Genomic DNA, 13,964 nt, shown 5'->3' with positions numbered 1-13,964 from the left:
AGATAGTGGATTTATTATCTGGTGTTGGTATACTGTCAAGTTTTTATTTATTCAACAAATGAAGTATATGCCAGTCCCTGAGAATTCCTAAAGGAACTCAGAGCCTAGATGAAGGGACAAAACATTTGTCATCAGGGCTTTGGGGGAGGGACTAAGTACTCCAGGGGTTCAGAAGAGGGTAATCTGGGAAGACAGCCTAGAAGAGTAAGCATCTGAGCCATACAGGGAAATACAGGACAGGAACTTTGAGAGTGGAAGGAAAGGCATGGATAAGCATCTGGAAGTGGGGATGTTTACAGTAGGTTTGAAGAACTGGGGATAAATTCCTTAGGCTGGTGGGGGGCAGGGGTTAGGAGAGGTCTTGAGAATCAGGCTGGAGAGATTTGGAAAACCTCCATTGAAGAGCTGGTAATACAGGTCAAAGTTAAGTCACCTCCTCCCCATCTCTTTGGCTATTGATTTCTCCTGGACCTGGATTGGGATAGGGCGGAGTCTGGGCTCACGTTGTCTCTCTCCTTACAGGAAGGTGTATGAATTCCTCTCCACATTCATCACCTCGGGGATGCGCTTCCTTCTCAACCAGCAGGTACAGCAGTGGTGGGGCGGGAGAGGGCCTCTCTTGTGAAGGCCCTAACTCTAGACCCCACCTCGCAGATCTGCCCCGTGCTTTACCACGCAGGGATGGTGCTCCTTAATTCCCTCCTGGACACTGTGCCTGGTGAGTTGGTGCTGGCTGGGAGGGGAACTCCGGGCCCTGCCTGGGCCAGGAATGGGGGTGAGGAGGCGGCTAGGTATGCAGAGTGGGCTCCTGCCATGCCCTGGCTTGAAATATGGCCTCTGCTGCTGACTTGCCACATGACCCTAGGTAAGCACTCACTTCTCTCTGGGCTTTAGTACCTTCGCTTGGCTGGCGATACCTCCCTCTGGGGTTGTCGTGAGGATTAGCTGAGTGATTGTCAGGGTCCTCGATGTGCCTGCTGATCATTGGGACCCCGTTTGCCTTCATCCCCTGCACTTAATAGGTGCTCAACTAAAATGAATTCCCTTTTCCTCAGCTGTGATCTCTGTCTGCTATGGGGTAGAGATCATCACACACCCCACACACGGCATGAGGAGGGAGGGAGGGAGCAGCCAGGGAAAACCAGTGGAGGAAAGGGATCCCCTGCCATCCTGTTTAGGGGGATCTAATGAAACCCTCATGGTAGTAATAGTCATTAATATTGCTGAGCACTAAGTGGTTCCCACATAAAAATAATTGATCCCCACAACAACCCTATGAGGGAAAATTCCTAATCACCACTTTGTGGATGAGAAACAGGCCCAGAAGGGTGAACACCTTGCCCAGCATCACATAGCTTGAGTGACGGAGCTCCTCTCCACAGTACGCAGCTCTGTGGATGACCTTGTTGGCATTGACTACTCCCTCCTGAAGGATCCTGTAGCTTCCACCAGCAATCTGGACATGGACTTCCGGGTGAGCTGCCTGGCTGCTGTGGCATCTCTGGCCTAACCAGACCTCCCCCTCCTCCTTGTCCCCAACTCTCTGGTTTTGTCCTCCTAAGGCACTACTCTGATGAGACGCTCCACTGCTGAGCATGCCGTGGCTCCCCAGAGGAGGAGCAGAATTAGGTTCAACTCCTGGGTTTGGCTTCTGAGCTTTGTTAATCTTGTCTGGCCCTTTCTTTTTTTTATTATTATTCTTCATTTGAGAGACAGAGAGAGAGCATGAGCACAAGCAGGAGGAATGGCAGGCAGAGGGAGAGGGAGATGCAGGCTCCTTGCTAAGCAGAGAGCCTGATGCAGGGCTCCATCCCAGGATCACAACCTGAGCTGAAGGCAGATGCTTAACCAACTGAGCCACCCAGGTGCCGCTGGGCCCACCTTTTTAACTTCACCCTGTTTCTCTGCAATCATTCTTTCCCAAATATGCCCCTGCTTCCTACCTCAGGAACTTTGCTCAAGCACTGCCTTTTCTCATCTCCCCTGAAGCAGTTAGGACATACAGCTCTATGCACATAATCTCATTTCGCCCTCACAACTGTGTCAGTCAGGCACTAATGTTTTATTCATTTGGGGGATGTGGAGACTTGCTCAGAGGGGTGACATCACAGCCAAGGCCACACATCTAGTATGTGGCCATTTCCTTTGCTCCCTGTAGTGGAGGGTAAGTTTCAGAGCAAGGACTGGAGCCTAAAGTTCAGGTCCTGACTCTGCCACTTACTAGCCACGTGATCTTAAGCAAGTGGTTTACTTTCTGAGCCTGTTTCCTACTAATATGTAAATGGAAATAATAGAGTAAGAAAACATCCCTCCTTGGAGTGTTATGTGGATGAAAGGAGTTGACCTATGTCAAGGCATGGAAGAAGTACCAAGTAAATTCACATTCCCACCAACCGAACACAGTCACACTGGAACATTCTTACATATTTCTTTGCACAGGTATACAGAAGGTCCTTTATGCATAAATTTATGTTTACGTTGCCCATTTCCTGATGATTTTATGGAAAAAAGTTCCCTCTCTCTTCAGTGTACAAGGGAAGTTATTTTGTTGTCTTTCTTAGGAAAATTATAATAGATGCTTAGACTTGCAGATATCATTTCTCCTGGTTATGTATTTGGTATGCTTTCTGATGTTAATTGGCTTTGGAAATCCCTCCTAACTGAACACTGATGATATGTGAGAATTGTTGACTTTATTTAGTTCAGTAATGGCACTGCAGTTCTGTGGAAAACTGTGCTGGTATTTTTAGGAGTCTTACTGAAATATTTAGGTGTGCAATGTTATGTCTGTAATTTACAATACAAAAATGTGAAGCAAAAAAAGGTACTATGTAAATGTAAACAGCAGCTTTTGTCATTACTGTCCTGCATCTTCCAAGGCCCACTGACATGCCACCTCCCCCCCAAACCCTTTCCTGGGTGTCCCTTCTCTGGTCTTCCTGGAGTGCTCCCTTGCAGAACTTGAGCTGCCCTCCTTGGAATGTCTTTTTAGGAGTTGTGCTAATGAAGGCAGCTGGCTGGCTCAGTCAGTAGAGCATGCAGTTCTGGATCTTGGGGTCATGAGTTTAAGCCCCACATTGGGTGAAAAGATTACTTAAATAACTATAACTTAAAAAGAGGAAAAAGTTGTGCTAATGAATCCCCTAAAGACAGCAGCTGGGTCCGAGCCCCACCATCCCTCAGAGTGCCTGGCATAGGGAATGGGAACATCTGGGTGCTGGGCCACACTGCCTTGGCTCTGACCCTGCTCCCCCAACTGCAGGGGGCCTTCTTTCCCCTGGCTGAGAGGAACTGGAGCCTGCCCAACCGGGCAGTAGAGCCCCAGCTGCAGGAGGAGGAGCGGATGGTGTATGTGGCCTTCTCAGAATTCTTCTTTGACTCTGCCATGGAGAGCTACTTCCGAGCGGGAGCCCTGCAGCTGTCACTGGTGGGAGACAAGGTATACCAAGGCCTGTCTGTGGGATGGGCAAGGGGAGCCCTGTCACAGAACTCCAGATGACCCTGCCTCATCCCTAATTCCCCTCTCCAGGTGCCCCACGATCTGGACATGCTGTTGAGGGCCACCTACTTCGGGAGCATCGTCCTGCTGGTGAGTGTTGATGGGCGGTGGGTTTGTGGCCAGGGTGGATGGGTGTATTGCTGGGATACAATGAGGGGACACGTGAGGTGTGTAAGCAGAGGCTCCCATGGCCACCATAGAGTAGACCCCTGTCTTGGCCTGGCCTCTCGCCTGTAGCCAAGTCCTTTACTTACTTACTTATTTATTTATTTTTAATTTTTATTTATGATAGTCACAGAGAGAGAGAGAGAGAGGCAGAGACACAGGCAGAGGGAGAAGCAGGCTCCATGCACCGGGAGCCCGACGTGGGACTCGATCCCGGGTCTCCAGGATCGTGCCCTGGGCCAAAGGCAGGCGCCAAACCGCTGCGCCACCCAGGGATCCCTTATTTATTTATTTTTAAAGATTTTACTTATTTATTCATGGGGGGGGGGCAGGGGGAGAAGCAGGCTCCCGGCAGGGAACCCGATGCAGGACTGATCCCGGGTCTCCAGGATCAGGCCCTGGGCTGAAGATGGCGCTACACTGCTGAGCCACCCATGCTGCCCCCAAGTCCTTTATTTGTCAAGCTCCTTTCCAAGTCTGTGAAGGGCCCTCACTACTTCCTGTTCTTCATGAAGTGAGGAGGAGGACAGGTTGAGACCCAAGCTCTGTAAGTGTAGGGATTGTAACAATGACCAATATACTTTTTAAAGTTAATTTAGTTATTTAATAATCTCTATGCCCATCCATCATGGGGCCTCAAACTCAAGACTGCAAGATTAAGGGTCACATGCTCTACTGACTGATCCAGCCAGGCACCACTGATGTATTCTTCTTTTTGCTTATTATTTTCCTTTGTTTGATGGTGGGAGGTCAAAATTTAAAAAGGATCTCAGTGATTATTCACTGAATCAATTCATGGAAAGCGATTAGGGTTAAGTGCTCAGGAAACACTGGCTGCTGTCCCCCCTGCTGTCATCCCTGTCAACGCCATCAGCCTGATGGCCAAGCACTGGTAAGGGCAGACTCACTTTCCAGACTGGGTTTGAATCCCTGGTTCTACACCTAGATGACCAAAGAACCTTGGACAAGTTACTTAACCTCTCTGTGTTTATTCATTCTCAAAAATGAGTATGATAATGCCCGTCTCACGTGATTATAATGAAGTTTAAATGAGCTAACACAGGTGAAGCATTGGTCAGCGCCTACAGGAGAAAGAGCACAGCGGTTTCCAGAAGGGTGATATGACAGAGGGTGGGGATGTGCAATGCAAACACTGTCCCCGAGGAGTCTGGATGGAGACGGATCCCCACTACAGAGAATTCAGGAAAGCAGGAAAAGGAGGAGACATTCCATCCCTTGTGTGAGCAAAGGCACAGAGGCTGGACACAGCCTTCATATTCATATCTGTCTGGGCTCCTAGTGGGCAGAGCCTGAGCCTCGCCATCTCCCCTCCCGGGGCTCATCAGGAAACAGATCTGGGACTTGACCTCCCCTCCCTATTCTGTCCCCAGAGCCCGGCGGTGATCGACTCCCCGCTGAAGCTGGAGCTGCGCGTCCTGGCCCCGCCTCGCTGCACCATCAAGCCTTCGGGTACCACTGTGTCTGTCACTGCCAGTGTCACCATCGCCCTGGTCCCATCTGACCAGCCCGAGGTTCAGCTGTCCAGCATGACCATGGTATGGGCACCAGAGTGGGGGCCACTGAGGGTCAGGGACAAGTGTGCTGTGGACCCTGTGGGTTGGTAACACCTCCTCAACCCCCTTGCCTGCAGGACGCCCGTCTCAATGCCAAGATGGCACTCCGGGGGAAGGCACTGCGCACCCAGCTGGACCTGCGCCGGTGAGTAGATGGCCCAGATCTCGGGCAAGCCCTGAAGCTCCCTGAGCCTTGGTGTCTTCCAGATAATTGCACTGCCCAACTACTGGGAAGCTAAAATTCTCTCAGATCTCTAGCCACTGGAGGGCTGGGGTCTTTGCTAATTCATAACAAATGCATTTCATTCAAGTGTAACTTCTCTGCATTGTCTTATAACCCAGTGGCAGGCAGACCAGGTATTTGAGATGACCAAAATGGCCCAGCAAGGTTAAATGATATGCCCATGGTCACACAGCAGAGAGCCTAATGGCATGGGTTCAGGCAAAAACCTCGGCATGATTTTTGTGATCCTGAGAAGAGTTGCTTTATCTTCATTTTTTTTCCTTAAAGATTTTATTTCAGAGTGAGGGAACAAGAGAGTGCACAAGCATGAGCGAGAGGGAGAAGCAGACTCCCCACTGAGCAGGGAGCCCAACATGGGGCTCAATCCCAGGACCCCAGGACTATGACCTAAGCAGAAAGCAAAAGCTTAACTGACTGAGCCACTCAGGCGCCCCCTATCTTTCATTTTCTTCATGGGCTAAATACAGGGAAAAATAGCATCTACTGTGCTAGCCACAGGTAGCTAGTGGCTCCCATGTGGCAAGTGTAAATGCACAATGTTTGCAAAAAGTTCTACCAGACAGCAATGTCCTAGGGGTTAAATGAGATACTGTGGGGTACTGGTTGGGAGCCTAGATTCTAGAGGGAGGTTGTGCCCTTTACCAGCTGTGAAACCTCAGGCACATTACTTGCCCTCTCTAGGCTTGAGCTGCCTCATCAAAAAAGTGCAAATTGCTTAATAGTGCCTACTTCTTAGGGTTATGGGATTAAGTCAGGTTGGCATTTTAAAATATCTTAATATTTAACTTCTGTGACATGCTTCGTATTGGTCAGGGAGTAAGCTCTATTAAGGTTTATTAAGTAAACACAAACCATACATGAATAGCTGCCAGCACAAGTCTGGAATACAGGAAGTGCTCAACAAATGAAAGGTAGCAGACTTGGAGAAGAGGAGCCCCAAGAGGGAGAAATGACTCACCCAAGGATGCACACCTGGCAGGTGGCAGGCCCCCAAATAGGTGTGGAGGTGGGAGCATCTGAGGCTGAGGCTCAGGGACTTTGGGTAGGTAGGCCTGGGTGGCCTGAGGAAGGGGTGCTTCCAGGGCTGGTGCCCATTGGATAGTTCTTTCTCTTCCATAGGTTCCGAATCTACTCGAACCAGTCTGCATTGGAGTCACTGGCAGTGAGTTGGGAGCGGTGGGGGTGCCGAGGCTGGGTCAGGGCGGAGCAGCTAAGGCAAGTCCACTTCCTGCTGGCTGCCCTGACGTCCTGCCTCCTCCCTCCCAGCTGATCCCACTGCAGGCCCCTTTGAAGACCATGCTGCAGATTGGAGTGATGCCCATGCTCAATGGTAGGGCTGGGGGACGGGAGGCAGGAGAGGGAAAGGAGAGGGAACTGGGTGGACCCAGGCTAAACCAGCTGCTCCTACCCACAGAGAGGATGTGGCGGGGAGTGCAGATCCCACTACCTGAGGGTATCAACTTTGTGCGTGAGGTGGTGACGAACCATGCGGTGAGTAGGGGGGTGATGGAGGAGGGCAGAGCCTCCCCACCCCTGCTTCAGAACTCATCTTCTTCATCAACAGCCCCTCCCATTTGAATCTTCCCTTATCAGACTTCTCCAGCCCTCTGCACAGCTGTGCCCTCACCTTGTAACCCTCTCCCTGGATTCCATCCCCAATATCTACTAATCTTGAATCTCTGAGCTAAGAGGTCACCTCTAGGAAGCCCTCCTTGACCCCCCCAGACTGTGCTCCTGCAGCCTTTCTTTCATACCCTTCACAGGGAGTTAGAAGAACTTCTTTGCCGTTCCTCCTCTCCCACTAGATTGAGAACCCCTCAAGACCAAGGACTCTGTTTCTTTACATTGAAATTTTTGGCCTCTGTGATGGACTGAACAGACTCCTTTCTCTGCCCCACCGCACAGGGCTTCCTCACCATTGGGGCCGACCTCCACTTTGCCAAAGGGCTTCGAGAGGTGATTGAGAAGAACAGGCCTGCCTCCAGGGACCCCTTGGCATCCAGTGCCCCACCACCCTCCACGACAGCTGCCTGAGCCCTCAAGCCCGCCCTGGCAGGGGCATTCAGGACTCCAACACCTCTCAGCCCCTCCCTCAGCCCCTCCCAGCCTATACTGTCCAGTCTAACCCCCCAGTGCCACAGAGAAGACAGGGTTTTAAGCTATACCCAATTTAATTCCATAATCAGTCAATGCATCAATTACCGTCCATCCACCCTCCCCGTGGGCTGTCCTGAGCTCTGCTATGTTCCAGTGCGTTAAGGGAGGGGGCCAGGCCCCACCCCAGTCAGGAATAAAGTGCTAACCCCCCAGTCTGTCTATGTGAGGCACTGGGGCCTGGTCTTGGAGGCAGAGGGGTGTGGAAGGGGCAGGGGCCGTGGGAGGTGGGGGTGGGGTGGGGAGCAGTTCTGGAGGCAGGGACCTGCCCCACAGGGGCATTTTGCATAAAGGAGGACCTCCCTTCTAGCAGGAGGGGTGGGAAAAAGGAGCTGGATTAGACAGAAGGGGACTGACTGGTCTTCATCAGTATGGCTGCTTATTCAGGAAGCGGGAGAACATGGTGAGGGCCGCCTGGGGTTTGTCCGTGGGAACCATGTGTCCAGCACCCTAGGAGCAAAGCTCTGTGAGATCACCTTCCGTGTGACCCCTGCCCCTGGGTGCCACCTCCATCCTACTGGATGCCTCCAGCCAGTAGCCTTCCTCTTCTCCCAACCCTGTCCCAAGCTCTGCATTTTTCCCACTCCTCGTCAGAAAACTTGCTTTTAGGGGCCCAGATAGTAACCCGGTGTAAACAGAAAGAGAAAGCAGAGGATGGTGGCTCCTGCCCCATCCCCTCCAGCCAAGCCGGCCCTCACCAGCCAGGCCCTACCTTGATGGTGAGAAAGGCGATGTGAGAGAACTCCTTCACGAAGCCAGCAATCTGCTCCCCACTGTCCCCGTAGTCCACTAACCAGGGCCGGCGTTGGACCTCCATCTGCCCCACCAGGAAAGACTCAGCAGCCTGCGGCCACCCCCTCATCTCTGCTCACAGCTGCCAACAAGATCTCAGGGGCCCGGAACTCCCCCAGGTTTGCCCTCTCTGTCTGCCCAGAGCCACACTCCAGGCACAGCTGCCCCATCCCTCCCCAGAGCCGGGATCCTTGCCTTACCTTCTGGTTAAGGGAATCCACAAACCACTCATCCCCCATGAAATTGCAGGCCATGTCCACATCTCCGTTGTAGAGCAAGATCCGGTATTTCTGGAGCAGGGCAGGGGGAGCTATGGGGGGTCTGGAGGGAGCCCAGGCCCTTGTTCTTCCCTGGTTCAAGCCCTACCCCTTCAGGGAATTCAAGGAGCCCAGGCAAATAGCACGAAGCAGGAACACTCATGTTTTCTGTTTCCTACCTGTCCAGTGCTCTACTAAACGCTTTAGCTGTGAAGGTAGATACTGTTTACTATGATTACCCCCACTTTCAGGTGTCAAGATATGAGAAACCTGCCCAGGGTCACAAGGCTAGTAAAGGAACGTGCATACAGGCAGTCTGACCCTAGAGCTCATGTTCTAACCACTGTGTTGTACAGAACCTGGCCCTGCCCCAGCTCTCTCAGGGTCTCCCAGATGATCTGGGGACAAGGCCCTCAAGGCCCTCTTCTACCCTGGGCCTCCCGTTTGCTTGTCTGTGACATATTCCCATCAGCTCTCCTCAAGTCAAGATCTCCTTGGCTGAGGCAGACCCCTCAGCCTCCTACGACAGAGCAGCACAGGGTGGAGACAAAACCATGTTCAAATTGTGACCCTGCCAATCACTGAACTTCGTTTCTTGGAGTGTCAGCTTCCTGCATCTGGACTGGCACTCTGAAGGGGGTCCCGAGGCCACTGGTAGTCCCAGCTATGCCGCCCCCACTCACTTACCTGTGTGGTGAGCAGCTTAAGGTACTGGGACTGCATGCTCTGGTAGAGACGGCGGTACTGTATATTCACCAGGAAGCTGTGGGAGCACACAGGCAGGCCCGGGGAAGACAGTCAGAGAGGCCCTCCCTTCCTGCCACCACCTTTCTCTGAACTCCAGCATAGGAGGCAGAGTTGGGATTCAGTCCTCTCATGTCCCCTCTCTAAGACTGACTTGGCTATGGGGCTAGAATTAGAGGTCCTCAACTCCACCCCCCATCCCCACCCCCCGCTGTATAGAAACGTATACAGGAACACCTAGTGATTGATTCACAACCGGCCTATAGTGCACAGGGGCCCCCAGGTGTGCGAGTCGTGTGTGTGTGTGTGTGTGTGTGTGTGTGTGTGTCTTTTGCAACAGTAGGGCAGGAGCACAGCCCAATCAGAATGGATCTGAGTGGCCCCTGCTGTGCCAGGTGGCATCCTTGTACTCACACGGGTCATTGGAGATCCAGGCCACTGGGAACAGGAGGGGAGTCAGGGTGGGGGGAGTGTGTGTTTACTAAATGCCAGAGCAGTAAGTGCCACTTTACCAACCACTGTGGCCCCATAAGAATGAACTGGCTAAATCTCAACCAATTTTTTTTTTTAATTTTTTTTTTAATCTCAACCAATTTAAGGGTTAAATATCCTGCACAACTCAGTCTGACACACCCTGAGTGCCTGGGGTACTACTCCTGAGAAACCTTAGTCAAGGGATCCTTGGGAACTTTTCTGAGCCCTGAGAGCCCCGAGAGCCTGCCATCCCCAGGCCCCAGCTGGCCACAGAGCCTTACTTGCACATGTCCCAGCGGGGCAGCTGCTCGGGGATGTGAAGGGCCTTCCGCACATAAGGGTTGTTGAGGTAGGTGGAGGCAGCCGTGGTGTTGGTGCAGGGAGGGTCCATGCGCAGCCTATCATCGGAACGCAGCAGTGCCTGGGGGCACAGACAGAGGAAGATCAGGTGGTTTCCTGGCCCTAACCCCACTGGGAGGAAGCCCATGGTCACACACACCAGATGCCACACCTGATGCCACACCCGCTTGAACGGCAGGCGAGTGAAGATGTTGCCCAAATCGTGGAGCACCACGGTGTCCTTCTCATACCTGCAAGGTAAGTAGGGGCTGGGCACCTCGGCCTCTAGGTGGTGCTGGGCCAGGCCTCCAGGGTGCACCGCAGGGCCTACCTTAAATGGCCAGGCACCCCCCCAGCACATGGGGCATAGAGGTTGTAAATGTTGAGGCCAGAGTTGCCCACGATGCGGGATACTTCCTGCAGCTGCAATGACAAGCCGAGCAACCATGTCTCACTGAGCCCTGGCCTCCCCACCATCTCACCAACTCGGCCCAAGATTTATTGCTTTCCTACTTCACCACTGGGCATTACCCTTCCCCCACTTTTTTATAGGTAGGGAAACTGAGGCACAGTGGAAGGAATCTGCTTCCACTCGGGGTCCAAACTCTGGTGCCACTACTTCCTAGCACTGTGACTTCCAGCGAGTGACTTTATTTTTTTTTATTTTTTATTTTTTATTATTATTATTTTTTTATTTATGATAGGCACACAGTGAGAGAGAGAGAGGCAGAGACACAGGCAGAGGGAGAAGCAGGCTCCATGCACCGGAAGCCTGACGTGGGATTCGATCCCGGGTCTCCAGGATCGCGCCCTAGGCCAAAGGCAGGCGCCAAACCGCTGCGCCACCCAGGGATCCCCCAGCGAGTGACTTTAACATTCTCAGCCTCAGTTTCCCCTTCTGGAAAATGTGGATAATATAATCTCCCTTAAAGGAGAGTTCTAAAGATTAAATAATCTGTATTGACCTATTTCAGCCTGGTGCCTGGCATATAGTAGGTGTTCAATAAGTGAGAGATCCTTTCCCACGGGTTACAGGATTTGCCCAGAAAGTCACAGGAAATGGTATTAGGAACACATCCCTAGATGTGTCCCAGAAAACATAAAATTGCTGGAGCAAGCAGGATACGAAAGCAATAGGGGATGGGGTCAGGAGTCCCCAAGGAGAGAATGCGGTCCTATTCTCAGGGCTGGGGGTGTCAGGGGTGACACAGGTTGGGGGCAGAACCTCACATTTGTCACGCATTCTGGGTCGGTGTTGTCATAGAAATTACACTTGTTCTGAGAACAGCAGTGGGTCTGGAGGGAAGACCAGAGCCTGTAGGAGATGGATAAAAGCGTTCAGGCCTAAGGCGGGGCTCCCACCTTCTCCTCCCACTTCCCACCACCACCTGACCCCAGGGGATGAGGAAACGGATCACAGGGAATGGTATGTAGGTTCCAAACCTAGCTGCTCTGGGGCCATACTGCCAGTGCTCCTTAGTCTCTTTCAGCACCAAACACTTCCAGCAACCCCAGCCCCCACCTCCTGCTCATAAACCAGGGTAGGGCCTAGGGTATCATGTGCCTGGAGGGCAGACATGAGCTCTTGTGACCTGCCCCACCCTGGAGATTGCCCAACTATCCCCTCCCATACCTGTTCCCCAGAAGGCCATGGTAGTAGGCGAAATAGACCAGGGAGTTGTCATTCTGCTCATAGGAGGAGAGTCCATTGCCCACAGCCAGCCCCTGTGAAACACCCAGGGCATTCAGGTCATCTGGAGGGAGAGGAGCCTCCCTTGACTACACCCAGACCTTCAGCAATCTGGAAGCTGAAATCCAAAAGTGGTTTATGGGAAGGCCACACAGAGTAAAAAATAGAGTGGGATGGGTGACAGGTGAGCTTCCTGTTGTGGTAGGCTGGCTGGTGGCAAGCATCTTGCAAAGGAGACCGGGCAGGGAAGATGGCCTGTTTGACTTCACTAAGGCCACAACCATGAGCTGCCTCACCTCCCTCCTGCAGTGGCCCTGTACCTGAAGGTTCATGCTGGGATCCTGCATGACCAGCACTGCCAGGGTGGGGATGTAAATGCCAGCATAGCTCTCTCCTGTCAGGAAAAGCTCATTGTCCTTGTACTCCGGGAAGAGGCGGAAGAAATCCTTAAGGGCCTCATAATTACTCTGGGCGACCTAAGGAAAGCAAGATGGAGGGAATCAAAAGACTCTGGTATTTGAGCTGGAAAAATATCAGAGATGACACCCACCCACTGTGAGCAAGAGGAAGTGGCTTAGGCGAGACCACACATATCATGTGACACAACCAAAAACGGACTTTTGTGTCTTGCCGCGCTTAGAGAACCAGGAAGGCTGGGGCACGGGGCAGGCACTGGACTCACCTCCGTGTCGTTGGTTGCGTAAGTCTTATCATCAGAGTAGGAGAAGCCCACCCCAGCTGGGGACTCAAGATACAACACGTTGGCAATCTACAGAGGAGGAGGAAACCAACTGAAGAAGGCTCCCCAACCCAGCCAACTGCCCAGACACCCCCCCCCCCCCCGGACCCAAGGCTCCAGCTATACCAGGTTCCAGGAATAGGGGTTGTACTCAAGAGTGGCACCATCTGGCTGCACCTGAGGAGGAGAGAGATGGCTGACTGCCAAGGGCCAACTGGGTAGAAGGAAGGGCCACGGTGCTGGGCACTTCCCATTTGGGCAAAACCCCTGAAAAGTACAGATAGTCAAGCCAATAGTACCGATCAGGAAACCCAGACTCTCAAAAGGGCACACTTGGAAACACCTCCAAGTCGTGTTCTCCCTCCTCCCGGGCTCTTTCCTTTAGGCACGCTCCGTTACCTCTCCCCTGGCCCGTGGTTGGGGTCCGGGGTGGGGGGACAGTGGCTTTCCACTCACCAGGAAGGGGCCGTGCTCCGTGAGAAAGCCATCTAGGGAGCTGCAGCCCGGCCCTCCGTTGAGCCAAAGCACCAGAGGGCTGCTCTTGGGATCCTTCTGGGACTCCACAAACCTGCGAGGAGGCAGAGCACGGTGGGTGCAGGCGGAGGGGCCCCTGCCGGCGCTCCCAGCTCGCAGGCTCCCTCGGGGTCTCCGGCCCCTCCCCAGCTCGCACCCCGCGCCCGCCCCGCCCGGGAGGGAGGGCCGCAGACCAGTAGTGGAGGTGCTTGGGGCCGGAGCCGCGGAGGTAGCCGGAGTACTGGCGGAAAGCCGGCTGCTTGGCCAGCCCCGGCAGGCACTGGATCTCGTCCAGGTCCGGCGCTGCCTGGCCCGGCGGCGCCCAGAGCAGCAGCAGCAGCAGCAGCAGCCGCAGCAGCCACGGCGGCGACGGCGCGGCTCGGACCATCTGCCACGGGAAGCGAGGCGGGCTGTTTCCGCGCTCCCTCGCTCCTCCGCGCTTCCGCGTGGCCGCCCCGCGGAGGAGCTGGAGGCGGCGGCGACGGGAGTCCCCTGCCCGGCCCCGGCGCCCACCCGCCGCACCGTCCCGGACCGCGGGTCCCCTCCAGCCTCCCGGGGCGCCCTCACCTCGGCTCCCCCGCGTCCTTGCTCTCCAGGAGGGGCCCGGCCGCGGAAGGTCATGTGAAGGCCGGGTCACGTGGGCGCCGGCGTCACGTGACGGTCGCCCTCCGGCGCCTCTCCGGTCCCCCGGGGACCCGGGGCAGCTGGCGGCGGCTGCGGCCGCGCGGGGTCAGAGCCCGCGGGCCTCCCAGGTCGCCTCGCGCGCGCCAGCCATCAGAT

General features: G+C 53.9%; 2 protein-coding genes across 3 annotated transcripts in view; one reads left to right on the top strand and one right to left on the bottom strand.

Annotated features, from left to right (window-relative positions):
* Positions 1-7,791, top strand: part of LOC112674046 (phospholipid transfer protein) — a 10,907-nt gene extending 3,116 nt beyond the window's left edge. For both annotated transcript variants that reach the window (XM_025470257.3, XM_025470256.3), the window contains exons 6-16: positions 523-586; positions 655-718; positions 1,383-1,474; positions 3,263-3,439; positions 3,530-3,589; positions 5,056-5,220; positions 5,316-5,383; positions 6,602-6,644; positions 6,749-6,812; positions 6,897-6,973; positions 7,388-7,791. In XM_025470257.3, the coding sequence (XP_025326042.1) occupies positions 523-586; positions 655-718; positions 1,383-1,474; positions 3,263-3,439; positions 3,530-3,589; positions 5,056-5,220; positions 5,316-5,383; positions 6,602-6,644; positions 6,749-6,812; positions 6,897-6,973; positions 7,388-7,516 (1,003 nt within the window). In that variant the 3' untranslated portion in view covers positions 7,517-7,791. The remainder of the gene's footprint in view (positions 1-522; positions 587-654; positions 719-1,382; positions 1,475-3,262; positions 3,440-3,529; positions 3,590-5,055; positions 5,221-5,315; positions 5,384-6,601; positions 6,645-6,748; positions 6,813-6,896; positions 6,974-7,387) is intronic.
* CTSA (cathepsin A) lies at positions 7,635-13,964 on the bottom strand. Its single transcript, XM_025470255.3, has 15 exons — positions 13,752-13,964; positions 13,379-13,572; positions 13,128-13,239; positions 12,798-12,848; positions 12,615-12,701; positions 12,253-12,408; positions 11,876-11,967; positions 11,473-11,557; positions 10,574-10,665; positions 10,415-10,493; positions 10,185-10,324; positions 9,373-9,448; positions 8,629-8,718; positions 8,349-8,453; positions 7,635-8,086 (listed from the first exon to the last, which is right to left on the bottom strand). Exons 1-15 carry the CDS (start codon positions 13,803-13,805, stop codon positions 8,003-8,005), a joined length of 1,497 nt encoding a protein of 498 aa, XP_025326040.1. The 5' UTR covers positions 13,806-13,964; the 3' UTR covers positions 7,635-8,002.

The sequence above is a fragment of the Canis lupus genome, chromosome 24, assembly GCF_003254725.2.
Source record: "Canis lupus dingo isolate Sandy chromosome 24, ASM325472v2, whole genome shotgun sequence".
Taxonomy (NCBI): domain Eukaryota; kingdom Metazoa; phylum Chordata; class Mammalia; order Carnivora; family Canidae; genus Canis; species Canis lupus.
Note: the sequence above shows the minus strand (reverse complement) of the source record. Positions and strands in the feature narration are given on the sequence as shown.